Consider the following 18,350-nt stretch of genomic DNA (forward strand, 5'->3'; position numbering starts at 1 on the left):
ATTAAAAAGGGCTGTTATGCTTGACACAACTCCCTCTCAGTATGCATGTTAATACTAAGTTCTAACTTAATTTTACCTCAATTTTTTGTTCTCTCATTTATTGTCTCATACATGTTTCCCAGGATAGTCCACTGGTCTTACAGTCTGACAGAAATGTAACAGTGAATGCAAGAAATCACATGGGACAGTTAACTGGACAACTGACAGTAGGTGAGTGTTCTTTATTGACTGTTATGTTTATCAATTTAGCTTTATTAATAGGTTTCATTTATTATCATCACATATAAAATATTACTAAATAGTCAGGAAGAAGAATCTCATCACCATACTCAAAAACCATTGCATACAATGGAACATAAGAGCATGATTCAGCATTAGCTCAAGAAGAACTAGAAATGCCTCAAAATAGCTAAAATGAAAAGAGATTAATGAAAAATTATTATTTTTGAGACCATTGTAACAAAACAAACTGAAAATGCCTCAGCAAAATATGTTTCAACAACACTTTCAGTGGGAAAATAACCATCATTTTCTTACACTTTCTGTCAGTCCTCCATTACTTCAGTGGCAATTGCTTTGGCCCTGTCACTTGTGTAGGGCATTTGTATCAGAACATATTCAAAGTGGCTGGAGTAACAGAATGTTAAAAATCAGAAAAAAAACCAAAAAACCAAAATGCTTTCCTAGTCACTACAAAAATTAAATGAAAATCTAACATATTCCCAGTAATTCATTAAAACTGATATTTTACAAAGGATAAAATATAGCAGTTCCAAATGAAATGGATAGTAAAGAATCCTCTACTTATCTGTTTCACTTACCCTGTATTTCCCCCCGTTTTATGAAATTTATTGTTATACTTTGTTTTTAGTATGAATCATACTTCTTGAGTTAATAAATATGAAGTAATGGTTTTTTGTATTTTCTGAACTAGAGGAGTACTGATATTAATTTATTTTTAAGAATATTGGCCAGAAGAATCACTGAAAAATGATTTACTAGTTCTGGTACAAAACAATATATATTGACTGGGAATGGGATAAAAAATATAACAACATACATTCATAAGACCTTAGTATATCAAATTCAAGGAGACACCCCTTAGACTTTATTTGTTTTCATTTTTTTCATTTTACTTCTGGATTAAGATGTGTTTTATTCATTGTTTTTTCCTCATGAGCTGAGGTTATGCCCACAAATAATTTTAACTTAAACTCTAGTTGTAATCTATACTAAGTTTTCATAGTGACTGGAGACAGTGGCTTCTAGTTGTAAAAATCTTTTCCAAGTGCACGCAGTGACACACCATCTGCACTGATTTCCTGAGCAACCACATCGAATGAGCGTGCAAAGGTAACCAGACTTGCTAGCAGGTACAGATGAGGAAAATTATGGCAACACCTGTTCTGGCCATATTGTACTTGCCCAGTGCAATTACAAAATGCAGTTCTCTATCATCTGGTAACTCTATTGTTAAAACCTCTTCTTCAGCTGGCAACTGCAAAAAGGTGAGTTGTCCATGGCAGACATTCACATTGGCTGAAATAGATATAATATTTTTATCACTGACACTATTCTGGCTGAGTGAATCCAGCACTGAAAATGTGTGTGAGTGTATTGAGGCTGACCTACTTAAAGGCATCACACTAGAGGTTAATATTCTAAAAACATGAAGGCCTGAAAAAAACCTATGTTTTTATGTTACCATCATTAGGGTGAACACCTTAAGCTTCTTGATGTGCAGCTGGTGCTGTCCCTGGAGACTAGAAGCTTGTTAAATTGCAATATTGTATTTATATTATTTCTTAATCTCTCTTCCTCTTTGTTTCATATATGACCTTTGTTATTTCTTATACAAGTATAAAAATATTTTTCTGTTTTTTTTGGTGAATCCCCTGTACAGTATTGGATGCATGTTAAAATACTCCTTATCTCTTATTAAATACTTCTTAATAAAGACAGTCACAACTGCCAGCAGAATTAGTAAACCCTGAATGTTGTACTATTAAGAAATCAAAGACATTTACAGGAATCTAAAAGTAAAAATATATTATTAAGGCATTCCCTTCTAAATTTTTTTGTTGTGAAAAACAGAACGGAGACAAGTTTTAACTTTTGTCTGGGTAAAAGCATGGCCACATTTGCTGAAAGAATGGTAGGAGTCTTTTCCATACAAAGTTTGCTGACAAAAGAAAATACTTTTTTTCCTATTAGTTGTAAATGTGCCCCAGAAAGTCCCTGTCTTTAAAAATGCTCTCTGTCCATTCACTAGTGATGTGTGCTGAAGCAACTGTTTGTGTGGCTGCCCAGTGAAAGGAATGAAAATAAACAGTGAGGAAAAATGTTTTAAACAACAACAAAAAAGCAAATTATCATGTCTTGGGGAAAAAAATTCTTGTTAAAACTTTGAAATGTCATTATCTGTTCAGTTTTTAGAGTTGAATAATAAGCAGTAAAAAAATAGACTACATATTAATATGCATGGCAGGAGCATTCTACAAAGAAAGGATGCCAGTGCATTCAAAAGGATGTTAATGCACTTTTTATACACGTGATATCATTGGCATTTTATCTTCATTTCACAGGACTGAAGTGATACCACAAACCAGCAAATAGACTGGTCTCATCCTTTGTTTGGCAACCACATTGCCACTCATGCCAAATTTTAGGACAACTAAAAATTCTTTCTCTGGTGTTTGAAACCATGCCATGTAAGAATAAGACAGCCTTAAGAGCATATAGTTAGAACTGTAATAGGAAGATGGATTAGTGTAAAAAAGTGTTATTATTGGGCTGGGGGGAATATGGCTATATGTTCATTAAGGGAGATGGAAAAAAATCCAGTGAAACTCTTAATAGGTATTCAGTTCTGTAAGTGACAAAATATGTCATTAAAGTGCATCATTAAGACATCTTGGGAAACATCCTAATCTAGGAGCAGTGAAGAAAAAGGATATTAAATATTTTTTTTAAAAAAGTAACTAAGTGTATTGGATGATTGAGTGGTTGCATTATTGCAGTACAGCATTTTTTATACTGGCACCAAAATCTGTACAGAGAGAAAGTCACATCTGTAGCAATGCTTGCTGTTGGGAACTGTACCAACTGAGCAAGAGATGTAGGTTTGTACTCCAGTCTATTCATGACATATGGTCTGGAAACTGCCAAGTTTGTGTCTGGATCTCCAAGAGGACTCCACAGCCTTCAGATTTTAGACATGCCATTTAAGACCAGTGGAGCAGATGTAGCACAGACATGAATTGTATGTACAGAATAAAGATGAAAAGATGACAATCCATTGAATTTTGCTGGATAAGTTGTCAGATCTCTCCTCACTCAGCCCTTACTTACTAATACTTCTGCAGCGTGCATTCTACAGAATTACCTTTACACAACCTTTTTTCTCTGTTTAATCAATGTTTGCACAGTTTATATGGAAAATTATTCTTTTTTCTACCAATCTTAGAAATGCACATTAGTTGCTCCCTTTGAGCCACAAGTCTTTTGTCTCCATGCTGTCTGCACATATCTTAGATACGTCTGCCTGCTTTTGAGTGGAGTATATTAGGCTCGCAAGCACTAAAAAAATGTAATGTGACATTTAAAACTGAAACACACATTTGTATTTAATGTAAATTCATCCTCAGGTTGGATTATTATTTCAACTTTTTTTTTTTGAGAGGTGTTTTTTTCTTACTTTTTTCCTTAACTGCAATAATTTCTTCTGACAGATGTTTCTGCTACTGTTTGACCCTTTTCAATTCATAAAGAACTCTAGGGATATCTGAAATGCACAAAAAAAAAGCATTTAATTTCTGCTAAGCTTTGGGCCCTCAGACAGAATCATAACTCTCACAGACAGACCTGTACAAGTCACAGCTTTGGAGAGCTCCTCAACTGGTCTTTCTAGTCACTAAGATCTCCAGAGCCATGCAAATTCAGAAAAAATATTTGAATACCAAAGTTATATCACATTCTTGCAGCTACTTTTTGAAAATAGCAAGTAGATGTATGATTTCCAATTACAGCACTGCTAAAGACTGATAACACTGCTAAAAGATATACTCAAATAACTCGTCACACTTGGAGATCCTTTCCATACATTTACCACAAAACTTGTCTTGTATATTCCAAGATCTTTGTCTTTAAAATGTGCTTGCTTACTTGTGGTGCTCCATCAAGAGTACTTGGTTTATTGTGCAGAAACTGTTGGACATGAGAAACTGCAGGTATGTAACTTTGTGGGAGTGGGAGTCTCCTTCATCATCCATACCTATATGCTGTATGGCAGTTTCCTATGCTTATATCAAGTGATACCTTAACAGGTAACACATCCTGCTACCCCTTCGCTTCTGAGGGCCTCAAAGTAACTCAGCACCTAAAGGCCACTCCTGATGCTCTCTTTGCAACATTTAGATATCAATGAAGATCTGAAGCAAGATACAACATTTCAAGTATTCTTGCTTTCAGAATCATCTGTGGAAGTTAGAAAATGTTATAATATATTCTTTCTCTATGGGGTACCAACAATAATTATAGGGTACGTGTACAAATATGTGTATACATGTTGCTCTAAATCTTTGGTATTATTGTCAAATATTTGTTTGAGATTTTTATGAACATGAACTAAGTATCCATTAATAACATGCTTAATGAGACAAGAAATGTTTCTGGTTTTGAATCTTGTTTGCATATACTGTAGTCTCAAATGTAAGGTCTTTTCTCCTAAGTATTGCAAGAAGAGGGTGGTTTTAGGATGGTCATACACATACACCCTTTCCTTACTGTTGGAAAAGGGAAAAAATGGTCGCAGCTCTTCTCTTATCTGCATAATTGTTCTTGTATCATCTGTAGTAGAGTGCTGGGAGGAAAGGGATGAGTTGGTTTATGATCCCTCATCAGTTTCTGCCTTTCAACTGGGCAAACATGGATTAGAACTTGTCAGGAGTATGTGAAAGAAATGCTTTCTCCTTCTGCTTACAAAGAGGTTTGCCTATCTCTCATTCCAAACTACAGTGAGATTTCCAAAATCTGAAATGCATTAAACATTCTGCTAGTCTAATTTCCATATTAAGGCAATTGCTCTTGTAACTACTGTGGTACAGTAGGATAATTATTATTGCTAAGAAGATATGGCAAAACAAAGCCAGATAAATAAATTATCCATTTCTCAGCATTCTCTCAATTTCTATTCCTTAACTGAAGTACAGACTGAATAAACATAAATTTTGGTCCCTAATACCACTTTAATGTATGCAAATAAACAATGTAGACAATTCATTTTACCACACTTAGATGAATTAGTAGTCCAGTTTTTGCAGTTATATACAAAGAGGACAATTTCACATTGAAGTTCAGAATGAATATGTAATAGCTTAAAATGTTCTTTTGGGACATTTTTTCATTTATCAAGTTATTGTGGTGAAGGTTTTCAACTTATAGTTACTTCACTTCCTCTTAATTTTCTAATACAGAAAAAAGTGAACACAGAGTCCCTAATTTCTGGGCTAAATTACTTGCATTGCTTACATATTTTCAGTTTTTTTGCACCTTAAATGGAATTTTCTGTTGACAATCATTAGTTGGTGTTTTCCCTGTTACTTTTAGATTAGGTAGTTGTTATTCAGAGAGTATTTGGATAATTTATACAGCAAAATCCTATACATTCTCAGTGTACTAATTTTAAAGTATAATATTTCTTTAACTTTTATAGCCAGTTAAGCACTCTTCCCAAATGTAGGAATGTAACAAATTTATCAGGATGTGAAAATGCATCTCATGTGCTAGTTTGTGGTACAAATCCATTGTAAGGTCTTTTAAATGGAGGTAAATGGGAGATAGCTTGTTCTTTTTTATACAGGTTAGTTTACCTTGCACTTAACTGCAGAGTTAAAGGATTTCTTTCATCTTCAGGAGTCACTGCAGAAGGAATGATGGAGCAGTGCCTGGAAGGCCATATGGCTTTATGTCTCCTCCTGGCGAAGCACGTGAGATGAGCCAAGAGGCAGTCACAAAGTGAGCCATGTTGCTCAGAACAGTTGAAATGTCCAGCTGGAATCTGAGTCTCATCCCTCCTCATAATTTACAGTGCAACATGACGTTGCCTCCATTTCTGCCTGTCTAGTCCATGGGAAAGTCTTTTTACAAACAATCTGTGCTGTAACAGGTTTTGTGATAGGAGTTCACCTAATATATGCTCTTAATGACTTTGGCTAAACTATCATGATAATCCACTCTGATTAATTAATTATCCTGAAGTGAGATATTAGGAAAATGTGAAGGCCTCTGAAAACTGGTCCAAACTTTGACCTATTTGCTAGCACTTTGATGGTATGCCAAACTAATTCTGAAAAAATTGACATCATAATTTATTTGAAATTCATCCATATTTCTCTTGCAATTCTCTGTTTAAATAATTTACAAATAATAGAAAGCATTTTTTGTTTTGATTCAGCATCAAGAGGAAGACAACTCCTTTCTAATTTTTGTTTCTATTTCACTTGTAAATTAGTTGCATCATTTTCTGTGTTAATCTTCATATATGCATTTGAAATTCAGCTATGGTAAATATCCCTTTGTGACAAGCCCTTGCATTAACTGGATTGAAAAATTATAGTTTTTTACACATCCATTACACAATTAACTCATAAAACTATTAAATATACTACATCAATAATTTTCTCTCCAGTTTGTGCTTGGTTAACAAGATCTCTTTGAAAGAAAGAGATGCTTTACATAGTACTTCTGAATGCATTTGATAAATTAGGCATATTTTCAGTTTTTTAGCAATATCTTTCATATAATTATGATGATCTTATTGTATGTTATGTGCAGACATAACACTACATTGCTGTTTAATATTTGAAATACTATATGGTGTTAAATATATCTTAAGTTTCCCTCATTGACACATGAAAACTATGCTGTAAAAATAGAGTAATAAGATATCCCTCTGTCAGTTATTAGGACCAAGTAGTAACTATTTCTTGAAGGTATTGCCATTATTTAGCCTGATACCTCCTTCCTGAAATACAAGAGCATATCACATCAGTTGGGATATCAAGAATTAAAAATTCTCTATAAATAAACACAACTGCAAGCAGCAGTAGGACAGTAATTGAATTCTGTGCGATTTCAGCATGGTTATTTTAGGGGAGAGAGAGTGCTTATACATTATTGGTATTGAACACCTTATCCAAAATGTCTATGCAGTGGATATGATTCTTTGCTTTCTCATTCTCAGTAGTGTGTTATACAGAATCTTCTTTGAATCTTAAAATTAATAACTTCACTACTTCCAGAACTGAGGTCTTAAGACCTCTTCCCCATCCCCTTATTTCTGCATTCAATATATTTTCTTTCTTCTTTCTACCTTCTTCAGACTCTAAAAGTTTTTGTCATTTGAGTCTTGATCCAACTTTTCTTCTCTCTTTCTTTCCCTCAGTCTGAGCTCAGGAAGACTATTTCTACCTCGGATACAAGGTACAGCTCATGTTAGTTCATATCTGAAGTTGTATTGATCTAAAGTGGAAAGCATCTTTTCTGTCTGTAATGACAGACAAAAAGAAAACCACACTTTGTACTTTTATAAATAGTCTGATAATTTTCTTTTTGTACCATAGACAAAATACATGCAATTTATTTCCTTTCCTTGTTTGTCCATGATCTAAATTTGGAGGGAATTTTAAGGTCCAGTACCTTGTTTTTGATGTGGTGCTGGCAGGAACACCTGGCATGCTAAGGACTGGTGAGGTGCTGGCTTCCTGCAGGGGAGACTTCAAAAAGAAGCCACCCACAAGCCTCTTTTTCTCATGAAAGCACAATGGTCTGTACCCACTGTCACTTTAGAGGTGATATAAAAATGATGAAAGGGAGCACTAAATCAGTGTTTTCCAGGCAGGGATTATGGAGGGGAGCAGGAGTACAGCAATGACTGTGCAGACAGGTGTCCGATCTGCTTGGTATGAGCCTCTGCTCGCTGCCTTAGTGTTTCAGCTCAGTGCTAACTTTCACCCCAGAGCACCTGTAGTGAGCCTGGACATATACTGAAGTAGATTTTAATTATCAATAGCTATCTGGCAGTGGTACTTCAGTCCAGTTTACTTTGCTGCTTTACAGGCTTTTTATTTTACCTTATTGTATTTTAAATACAAATCTAGACCTTTGCACTGTTTCTAGAAAATTGGCACTGAAGGAGAGAAAAAGGTATTCTGTTGTAATTCTCAAATATTTTATCCTCTTCCCATCCCACCCAACCCAACCCCATAACAAATCAGAGGACCTGGAACTATGAGCAGTTGATTGATTTAACTGTAGAAGTAGAGTCTGAGTGGGAAGAGGTAATTAGTTTTTTCATGGTGCTGCAGAAGTGTTAGTGTTTAAACATTAATCCATTGCCATCTGTCCTGCTGCTGTTACCCACATGCTGTTGGCCAGGACAGAGAGCCTAACTACTGCCCAAATGTTCAGAGCAGGGAAGGAGAAGTGGTCTCCTTTTGTAGGCGAGACATCCAAAGAGTCAAAGAAATGGGGTTATTTAGAGGAAATAAATAGGTTTTAGAGGTATAGGAGTGGGTTTGAAGGAGGCAGCATGCATCTTCCAAAGATGGTCCTAATTCTTTGTCTTCAGCTTTATCTGAAGTTAATACTTCATTTAACTTCAAAAACAGCTGCTGTGCATGCCTTGTGACATTTACAAGGCTGCTGCTGGGTGCTAAGCATTATTAAATTACCTACAACATCTGGACCTTTAACAAGTCTCTGACAGGACATTAAGATTTTATTTTTACCCCTTTCTTCCCTGATGTTCAGATAGCTCACTAATATTGTCAGGAATATATTATTCCAAGAGGTGAAGGACAAAACAGGGGTAAAAATTGAGAAAACTATTTTAAGTTAATTAAATGCAAAAACATAATTTAAAAGAAAGAGAAGGGCAGTGAGATCTTTCTGGTGTTCTTTATTTTCATATTATTTTAGAGAACACTTGGAGGTAGAAATTCAACAGCCTGCTGATCGTGTTAAAGGTGCTGAAATAACAGCAAAGAGATTTTTCAAACATAGGGGTGAGAAGTAATTTGAATGTAGACTTAGAATCTTTCTTCAGCTAAATCATCTTTAAAAAGTCTGAGTTCTATCAGTTTTAATACTGAAGCATTTATGGGAAATTAGCCTGTTTCTATTTGTGAAAGAAATTCTTGCAAGTGAACAGTCAGACTTGGAAACATTTCTGTTTGCCCATGAAAAGTATTTGTCCATGTGAGATTGTGAACCTCTTAGAGAGCAAGCTCTGGTTCATGTAAATTAGATGACTAATATTAAAAAATAAATAATAAAAATATTTCAGTTTCAAGGAAATTCCCCTCACATATCTTTAGACTATTAGAAGTTTCATCTCAGTTATGTTGAAATTATTATTGTTTTATAAAAACATCAGTATTGAAGTTTAATTTCTATTCATTCACTTGGACCACTGCTCCAAATCCCATAAAAAATATAGTTCCAAAATGAACTTCAATGTAACACTGAAACTTTAAAATACATTGTAAAATAGCAATTAATAACCACAGCTAGAACATTGCTGCTTATTTGTGCTTATTTATAAATGAAATTGTTCACTTGCCTTTCTTTTGCCTCCATTTAGTACAGGATTAAGTTTCAAGTTCCAAATTATGCCAATACTAGACATGTTTAATTGTGCCATTTGTAGATGGGCAGAGCTGTCTTGATGTAATTTATCTCAAGCATGTACAGCATTGTTAAAGATATGTTTATTATGGATTTTAAAAATTTCTTTAATACATAAATATATCTCTAAAAATAACTTCTTTTTCCTTAGGCTATTCTTAGAGTGATAAATATTGTAGTTGTAACTGAATTATGAACAGATGGCATTGAATTAATGATTAGCTGAATATTTTTAAACTTGACTAGATTTCTTCCTGTGAAGAAAAGCATTCCATAAATCTAAAATTAATTAGTCTCTGGGAACAGTTATCATTCACTGAATCGCTAACAAGTGTTAGAGATCAAAATAATACAGAGTGAACATTTTTTTCCAACTCAAAATTAAGGGCTACCTTGCCTTTAAAATAAGTTATTACAACATTAGGGTTCCAAAACTTAATGATTTTGCTTATGTGTTATTTTGCATAGATATTTTGGTTGCAGAAGTTGTTTTGCTACTCTTTTATCATATGTATTACCCGTAGCATCTGCACGTGTTATGACCTCAAAGTTTTCACACACTTAAAGATTTCTACCCATTTTTTTTCTGGTGCAGAAGAAGAAGCCAGGTGCTAATTTAGCACATTTATTTTTCTCTTGTTGAGTGATTCTGGTTGGCTTGCCATACTTCTGATGTGAAAGCTTTCAGCTAGTCCAGAAGAAAACTCCACTTATGTTGCAGGTCTTGTCTCTGAATTTGCACATCCATCTGCATCTATGTTATATTTTTTTCCAGACACAGGATCGTACACTCTTTCAAGGACACTTCAGATTTCCCAAGGGTATCAGTGTAGCCTCCATAAGTAGGGTATTTCAAAGGTAGACAATCTGGCAGTGGTTCAAATCACAAAGATGCAGAATTTCAGTGTCAGCAGGGTTACTGGCTGAGGTAGATGTCTTCATCGGTGAATTGAATTGCATCTTATGTGTTACAAGTCAACAATGAACTCCATTGAGAACATTAATCAAAAGAGACACTTCCAGAAGCTAAGAGACCAAATATGCTTTTATCCTGCCTCTACAGCTTTCTGGCTCTTGTCCCACTGTCAAGGGCAAGGAGATAAGTAATTTCCTAAATTGGTAATGCAGAAATCCTGAGAGCTGGGTTAAGACCTCATTGTCTTGTGCCTTCATCATAGCGAATGCAACTTGCTCAGAAATCTGCAAATGCATTTCACTGGTCTGCAAAGTAGCAGAAGAGTTTAAAATTATAATTTTCTGGTAATCAGGCTGTATTTTTTTCTCTTGTTTTACTACTCAGTAGTAACCAGTGGTAGCCTTTTTGTGGATGAGTCATGTGTATCTTTTAGTATTTTGTACATTCTTTCATTAAATCTTTCTCAGATAAAGTGTGATTATATGAAATGTTAAGACCTTTTGCATAGATAGCTTCAGGATATTTGAACTCCCTAGCTAAAGCAGATAATTGGAGAAATAGTCAGTTTGTAAAAATTAGACTTTTATAGTCTTCCTTATATAGTAACTATCACTATTGAATTAATATTATAAAAATGTGAAATAGGGGTTTTTTGACATTTCTTTTTAAAGAAAGTTTCTGAGTGCTCTGGTAGCTTGTGTCCTTTGTTTAGGTCTTCTCTCTCCAAGTGTGATTAATTCAATTCTTTATCTCAAAAAGCTTTGATTTGCATTCAGAAACATTATAATGGTCTAATTCACTACATTGTGAGTAATATTATACAATACTTTTGAGTCACAACAGAGTTTATTTAAAGTCTATGGGAAACTGCCAAAAGCATCTGGAAGAACAATTTGTATCTTTTTAATCACATCAGAGGAAAAAAAAAGGAAGATGCAAAACCAATCTCTTAATAACAAGGGTGCATTAAGAATATATTGACAAGGTGGAGATAGGTCAAATGTTGGATTCCATGATTTTGGAGGTCTTTCCAACCTGAATGATTCTGTGATTCTGTGAATATGGGCAAAAATATTTGCTAGCTTTTAATTTTTATTAATAAAACACCCAAAAATGTCGAAAATGCCTGCCGGGTAGAAAAAAGTATCAGAATAACTGCCTAATGCTTACAGAGAATATTACAAGTAAGAAAGACAAAACTGAAATGCTTTTCTTTTTAAAGCTTTACAAAGTAAGATCCATAACAGTTATTTAAAAAGGTCAGAGGATAAATGAGTAAGAGGAAAGGTAAAGAACCATTGGGTTGCGTGAATGTATTTCACTTAATCCAGTTTCATTTTCAGTCCAGTTACCTCAGAGTGATAACGCAGGATGCATAAAGGCCCTTGCAGGTATTTTAGGCAGCTTGCAGATGAGAGATTAGGCCTCAAAAGATGCAAATAAGTAAAACATCAGATTTATTTTTAAGAAAAGAATAAAGTAGAGATGTAGAGATTTATACATCAGTGAATTTTCAGTAGAATTTCTGGTAAATTGGTAGAACATTCAATAGGGAAGTCTGGCTATAATTGTGACCTAAAGGAAATATATAATGATAAACAGTAACAGGTTTAGCAAGGAATTATCTACATGATCTGCAAGATGTTATATTTCCCAAGGAGAAATTCAACAGTCCTGTTTTGTCTTTGAGTTTCATCTATCTAATGAGGACACTTCATAACTCCCCTTACTATTTCTGTGTGTTCCTGCTATTTGATTTGAATGTGGTGTTCATCAAGTACAGCAGGTAGTCAGGTACCTCACAATTAATTGTTCTGTCTATTTTTAACTCTCATTTCTCTTCAGTGGAATGTGCAGCTACTTAGAAACAACTCAGTATTTTCATAAAACCGAGTGACCAAACAGCATAATTATAGCCGTACAGTCTAGCTTAGCTAACAGAGAGAATGGAAATATTCCCACTAATTTTGTATGGAAAAGTAGTGCCCAGACTGCTTCAGTAAGCTTCAGCTACCAAAAGGTATATGTTCAGTTTTGTAAATTATTTATGTTGTAAAAAATAATCCCATCACAAAAAGCTAGTATTTACAGGGTTAAGGATAAGACTGAAGAATTGGACAATACTCTTAGGGTTTATTAATATGCAGGTTACATTCATCATGAGTAAGAAAAACTGATTAGCTTTCTACTCCCATTCACATTTTGCAGTGCACAAAATATGTTAGATTTATAAATAATACAGTTGCATGAGCTGGACTTTTATGCTTGCCAATGAAATCTAAGTTGATAAATGCAGCTATAAAAAGAAGTTAAGATATTGTGGCTATTTATTCATGTCACAAAGAAACATTCCTGGACAATAAAAGAAAACATGTAGGAAAGAGAATGTCACAGAACTGGTAATAAAAAATAATATATATTTATTTAAAATTTAATCTACTATTTATTTTATACTTTAAATACTTTATTTAATAATCTAATTTAAAATTTATCCATTTACAGAAACCATGTATATTTATTTATTATTAATATATGTTTATTATATTTTTTGTATGTTTATAATACATCTCTAGTATTGTGAGAGAAATAAGTCCGATACAAAAGTAATTTTACTTGCTGCAAGACTCAGTTCATGAATCTAGGTCGTGTTTTGAGCAAATTAATCTTAATGGGATTATAAAAGGAGCAAAACATACAGTTTGAAGTCCTACAGATAAATGTTGGTGCCTGACATATCTTCCTGTGTCTTGCTTGGCTTTCTTATCTAAGGAGTAAGTAATTAAGCATATAAGCAATTAAGATATTATAGCTAAAAAATTACAGACAATACACATCCTTTTAACCATTACAGAAGCAAAATAAATATGTTGACTTAAAGCTCAAACAACCTTCAAGAAGCAGAGAATCACATTTTGCTTTCATTCCCCCATGAGTATAGCTCATAGCTGATGAAATTATTAACAGCTGTATCTGATCAGACCAAAGGTCTGTTCAGCCATGTAATTTCTAAGTCTCATGGAAATTACCATATGTTAGGGGTAGTAGGCAGAAAAGCTCAGAATTGAGTTGTTGTGGCCTCATTACAAATAGGATGGGAGAGTGTTTTCTGCTGCTGCTGGTATGCTACTCCCACATGCTATTTCATAGCTGGGGTTCCAATGTCAAGGTGCACCAGGAAGACAGGTTGCAGGAAGGATGCATTCTATCTATTGCAGAGACAATATTTCAGATGTGTTTTGCTGTGAAACTGATATACCATATCAAGAGTTCTGGGTTAATGTTCGACCTTCAAAGTCTTTCAGAGCCATAATGATTCTATGATTCTACAAAGTTCCTAGAAGTAAAACCAGCTTGGGAGGGCAGAACTTTTCTGTCAGATGTCATTTGACGAAGTCCTAAACCTGTAATATAACTAATATTTCATAGATATTACTGGGTCTGTAGGTCATGATGAAGGAAGTGTCCTGCCTGATTCAGATTGTTCTACTGAGTTTCCTCTTATAATAATGTGTGCCTTATTCCTATGATAATAATTTATGTTGACAGATGTTATTGTTCACTTCCACAAAAGGTAACAAATGTGTTCTTTTTTTCTTCTCACCCAGCATTTGCTCCAGCTTCCCTTGTCTGAGTAGATAATAATTAGAATAGGAAATCTTGAAGATCAACCTCTCCTAGAAACAGTAACATTCTGACATCTCTACAGCATGGCCACCAACTATTGGGAGAGAGAGAGAGATAAGGGATCTTTTACCTTCTACTTTCACACTTTTTAGATATAATGAAGATGGTCCCTTCCCTTCCTCAGCAAACTGAACGCAGAACATATTCTGATTGTTGTGAATCTTTGCTTGTGTAGAAGTTTTGCTCCCAGCTGAAAGTTCTTCTCTTTCTTTTCCAAATTCCTCAATGCTTCTGTTCTGTTCAGCTGGTACGAATCCTTCATTTGCATAATTGCTCTTGCATTCACTGAAAATCTTTTAAGATCTCTGCTGTCCAAAATACCATAATATTTATAATTCCTATGAATATTTTTAAAAATTATCTAGGTGTATACTTCTCAAAAATTATCTTAGAAGCATCAACACAGTCTCATAAAAGTAACTTTCTTTGTCATCCAGACTCTGCATAAAACTCTGCATTTAATAAATGTTTAAATAACCCATTTTTCATTGAAGAACCAGAAGAAAGTATATTGAACTTTATCATATTTCCTATTTACAAGGATCACTTTGTGTAAATTCCATTTGAATTCTAATCCCTATATTCAGTTTAAGGTTGTTGATTTTTTATCATTTTCTGTCTGAATTTGTTGTGTGCCAGGTGGAGATGGAAGGTGATTGAGAAATCAGACACAACTGCTAGTGTTTGTAATCATATCTAAACCTTGTAAGACTGGAGAGTTCTTATTTCTATTTATTATCACAGCAAATAATGGTACTAATTATTATTTCTGAATCATAATAATGAAGTACCATATGTAATCATTGACTTTAAAATGAAAAATGTTAGAACATGCATTCTTCATATTATTATTGTATTACTTAATTAGTAAGTCAAACTCTCTACAAATTCAAAATAGTTTTTATTTTGAAATTTAATCTTTATTACTGTTAATCTGGATTACAGAACCATAATTATCTGTTTTTTTACAGCATGTACTACCCAACATTCTCATTTAACGCGTCTTCACTACAGTTAAAACAAACAATTTTAGGCTCTGTACTATTGTAAATGTAGCTGGTTTAATGATAGTTTCAATTATACAATTGCTGTGCACGAAGCGTGTGTTATGAACCATCATTACATACCATGTATATATGAATATGATACATATATTTTTCACCTGTATACTTTAAATGAAAGGAATTTCACAGAAACATAATAATTTGAGAATTATACATCTGAATTTACAAGTAAATAGTTTTCCGGAACACAGGATGAGAAAAGAGTTTGTCATAGACATCTCTTGAACCTGAATAAAGCTGTTGTGCAGCCAACTCCATGTCTAGGATGAAGTAGAATAACAATACAGTAAGAACTAGCAAAGCTAAACAGCTTTTCTGGTAGCCATGTGTTTGATAGAAATTACCTTTCCAAACAGAATTTAGAAGCTAGATTTTCATACATGATTCTCTGGACTGAAGTATGCATTATTCAAGCAGATATGATTTGCTGAAAATAGTGATGGCTCTACAAGTTTGAGATTAGAATTTCAAAATACTTCCTTTGTTCATGCATAATATTCTAAGACTTGACATTGTTTTTATTAGTAGCACTATTAAAGATTCAGACATTTTATGAGACATGTATGTTGGTAGAGTGGTTTTGGAACACAGCAATTTGCTTTACAGCTAAGAAGATAATACCCTAATATATTGCAAATGCAACTGCTTGTTCCTATTTCAACTGGGAAATGAAAATGAAACTAAACAGAATTCCATTTTGATAGCACTGAGTTCTCTGTAGGCAGTTCAACTTTTCTAAACCAGTTTTATAACATTCACACCTGGTTCTATGTCAAAGAGACAGATGTAACATGTATTATGTTTTTTGGAATCTCTCAAGTGCCTTGAACACACTAACTACCATTTCAGCAATAGTAATACCAAGTAATACACTATTAAGTCCTGAGTGAAACATGAAGTAAAAGCCCATTTATTTAATAATTAAAATTTATTTACTTCCTGTAATGGTACTTTGGACTAGCTGAATCCTAGGTGTGCTTTTATACAATGTGATTCTGAAGGAGCACAAATAGCATCTAAAATATATGCACTCCTTAGTCAAAGTTCCAGACCATTGTTATTTAAGTAATTTTTAATGAAAACCTATATTATCCTAAATGCATCACAAGTTTTTAAAAGCCGTTATTGGAACATGGGCTGTCACTTAGAGTGATATATAATGACTAAGAATGTGGCAGGTCTTTTCTCTTTTTGATTTCTGACACATTTTTGTTAATTTCTTTTCCTTACAGAGCTAACAACTTTGATGGGTGTAAATTAGTAACATCACAGTACTTATAATGCCACTTTCTTTTAGGTGGCTAAGCTATCATCAGCTCTTAAATAAAGATGAAACTGTTTAGTATTAAGTTATTTGTAATTATCCTTTGGTTTCCTGAACCATAAGTATGGCTGCAGGACAAGGGCATGCCCAAACATCTGCATCTGAAATCTGAAATCTGCCCCTGTTTTTACAAAGATTTTATATTTTTTCAAAACAAAGCCAACAACCTGATAAACACATTTTAAAAACTTCAGTGGGGGAGGGGAATGGGAAAAAAATACCATTTTGCACATTTATAGAATAAACATATCTAAATTCATCAAAATGCATCATCACAAGTATTTCGATTTTTTTTTCACTTTCTTTTTTCTTTGTGAATCAAAAATAGCCAATTTTTTTTTTTACAGTACAAACATAGGTTCATATGAAAGTAAGAGGAATTGTTTTGATCCCATAGCTGATTCTGTAAATTATGAACTGATAAGGCAATTCCTTGACCAAAATTCATTACAACAGTTTTTATATTCCTTATTACATATTTTGGTACTGTGCATTTGCATAATAAAATAAATACATTTTATGGAGGAAGAGTTTGTAAAAAACTTTTAAACCAGATTATTTAACTGAGATAACATATATAAATTTATTTGTCTATTATGCCCTCTACATAATTTTTACGCATGTAGATTTATTCCAGGAATGCATTACAAGTTTAATTAGGGATCATTGAGAAAATTTCAGATTATTATTCCCTGAAATAATGTATCTTGCCTTATGTCTTGTTGTGCCATATGCAGTTGGTTGCTTTTCAACAACATTTTCAGAAATTATGTTTGCTTTCACTTATTAATAAAATTTTCAGGAACAATTTAGTACACAAAACACTGGAGAGTAAGAATAAGACCTGTAAATTGAAAAGCAGAGTAAATTTAGAAGTCTTAGTACCTGCAAACTGTGTTCATTGCAGTTAGATCAATCCATATATCTGTCCAATTCCAGAATTTTAGGATTTTTGAGCTTTGAGACATTCGGGAATATTGTTTCATAAAATATGACATAAATTTTGATATCTTAGTCCATGCTTTTTGTTTGTTTTGGTGTTTTGTTGTGTTGTTTTTCTTCTATTCTCTAAGTTTGCAGTAGAACTGAATGAAAAATACTATTTTCTGCTGTGTTGATTTGTGTGTCTTGATGGAATAGGGTCATGTGTTATCTTTATTTGTTCATTGGCAAGAAACTGAAATTTAAACTGAACAAACACCAGTAAGTTCTGTCTGAAATGGCATTTCAAGAACTCATGTGTTTAAGTACATGCTAAATATTAGTGTTGATTTCCACATAATGCTGAAATAGATGTTTTCATAGTTATTTCTGTAAACTATTTTAACAGTATTTTATAATGCAAGTTATATGTCAGGCTTACAGAAAGCCAAATATTTTCATAAATCATCATGTATTCAATAGGTTTTGGATATTCAATTTATGCCAATGGTTAATTCTTACAAAATATCTTAGATGTAATGATCACTTCCTTGATTTCAGGGGCTGATGCTGTGGAAGCTCAGTGTAAGAGATTTGAAGTGAGAGCAAGCGACAGTGGAAGAGTATTGTTTTCTGCAGATGAAGATGAGATTGTCATTGGAGCTGACAGACTGAAAGTAACAGGTATGGTAATAATGAAGATTCTAAATGCATGTTAACATATAATTTTTAATACCTTTAGTAGTAATTAAAC

The 18,350-nt window shown here is 33.6% G+C and overlaps 1 protein-coding gene across 1 annotated transcript in view; it reads left to right on the forward strand.

Moving 5' to 3' along the window:
• Nucleotides 1-18,350, forward strand: part of SGCZ (sarcoglycan zeta) — a 394,222-nt gene that overhangs the window by 331,293 nt on the left and 44,579 nt on the right. Inside the window, exons 4-5 of the mRNA XM_066548397.1 lie at nt 123-210; nt 18,158-18,280. Coding sequence (XP_066404494.1) covers nt 123-210; nt 18,158-18,280 — 211 coding nt within the window. The remainder of the gene's footprint in view (nt 1-122; nt 211-18,157; nt 18,281-18,350) is intronic.

This window comes from Molothrus aeneus, chromosome 4 (genome assembly GCF_037042795.1).
Source record: "Molothrus aeneus isolate 106 chromosome 4, BPBGC_Maene_1.0, whole genome shotgun sequence".
Taxonomy (NCBI): Eukaryota; Metazoa; Chordata; class Aves; order Passeriformes; family Icteridae; genus Molothrus; species Molothrus aeneus.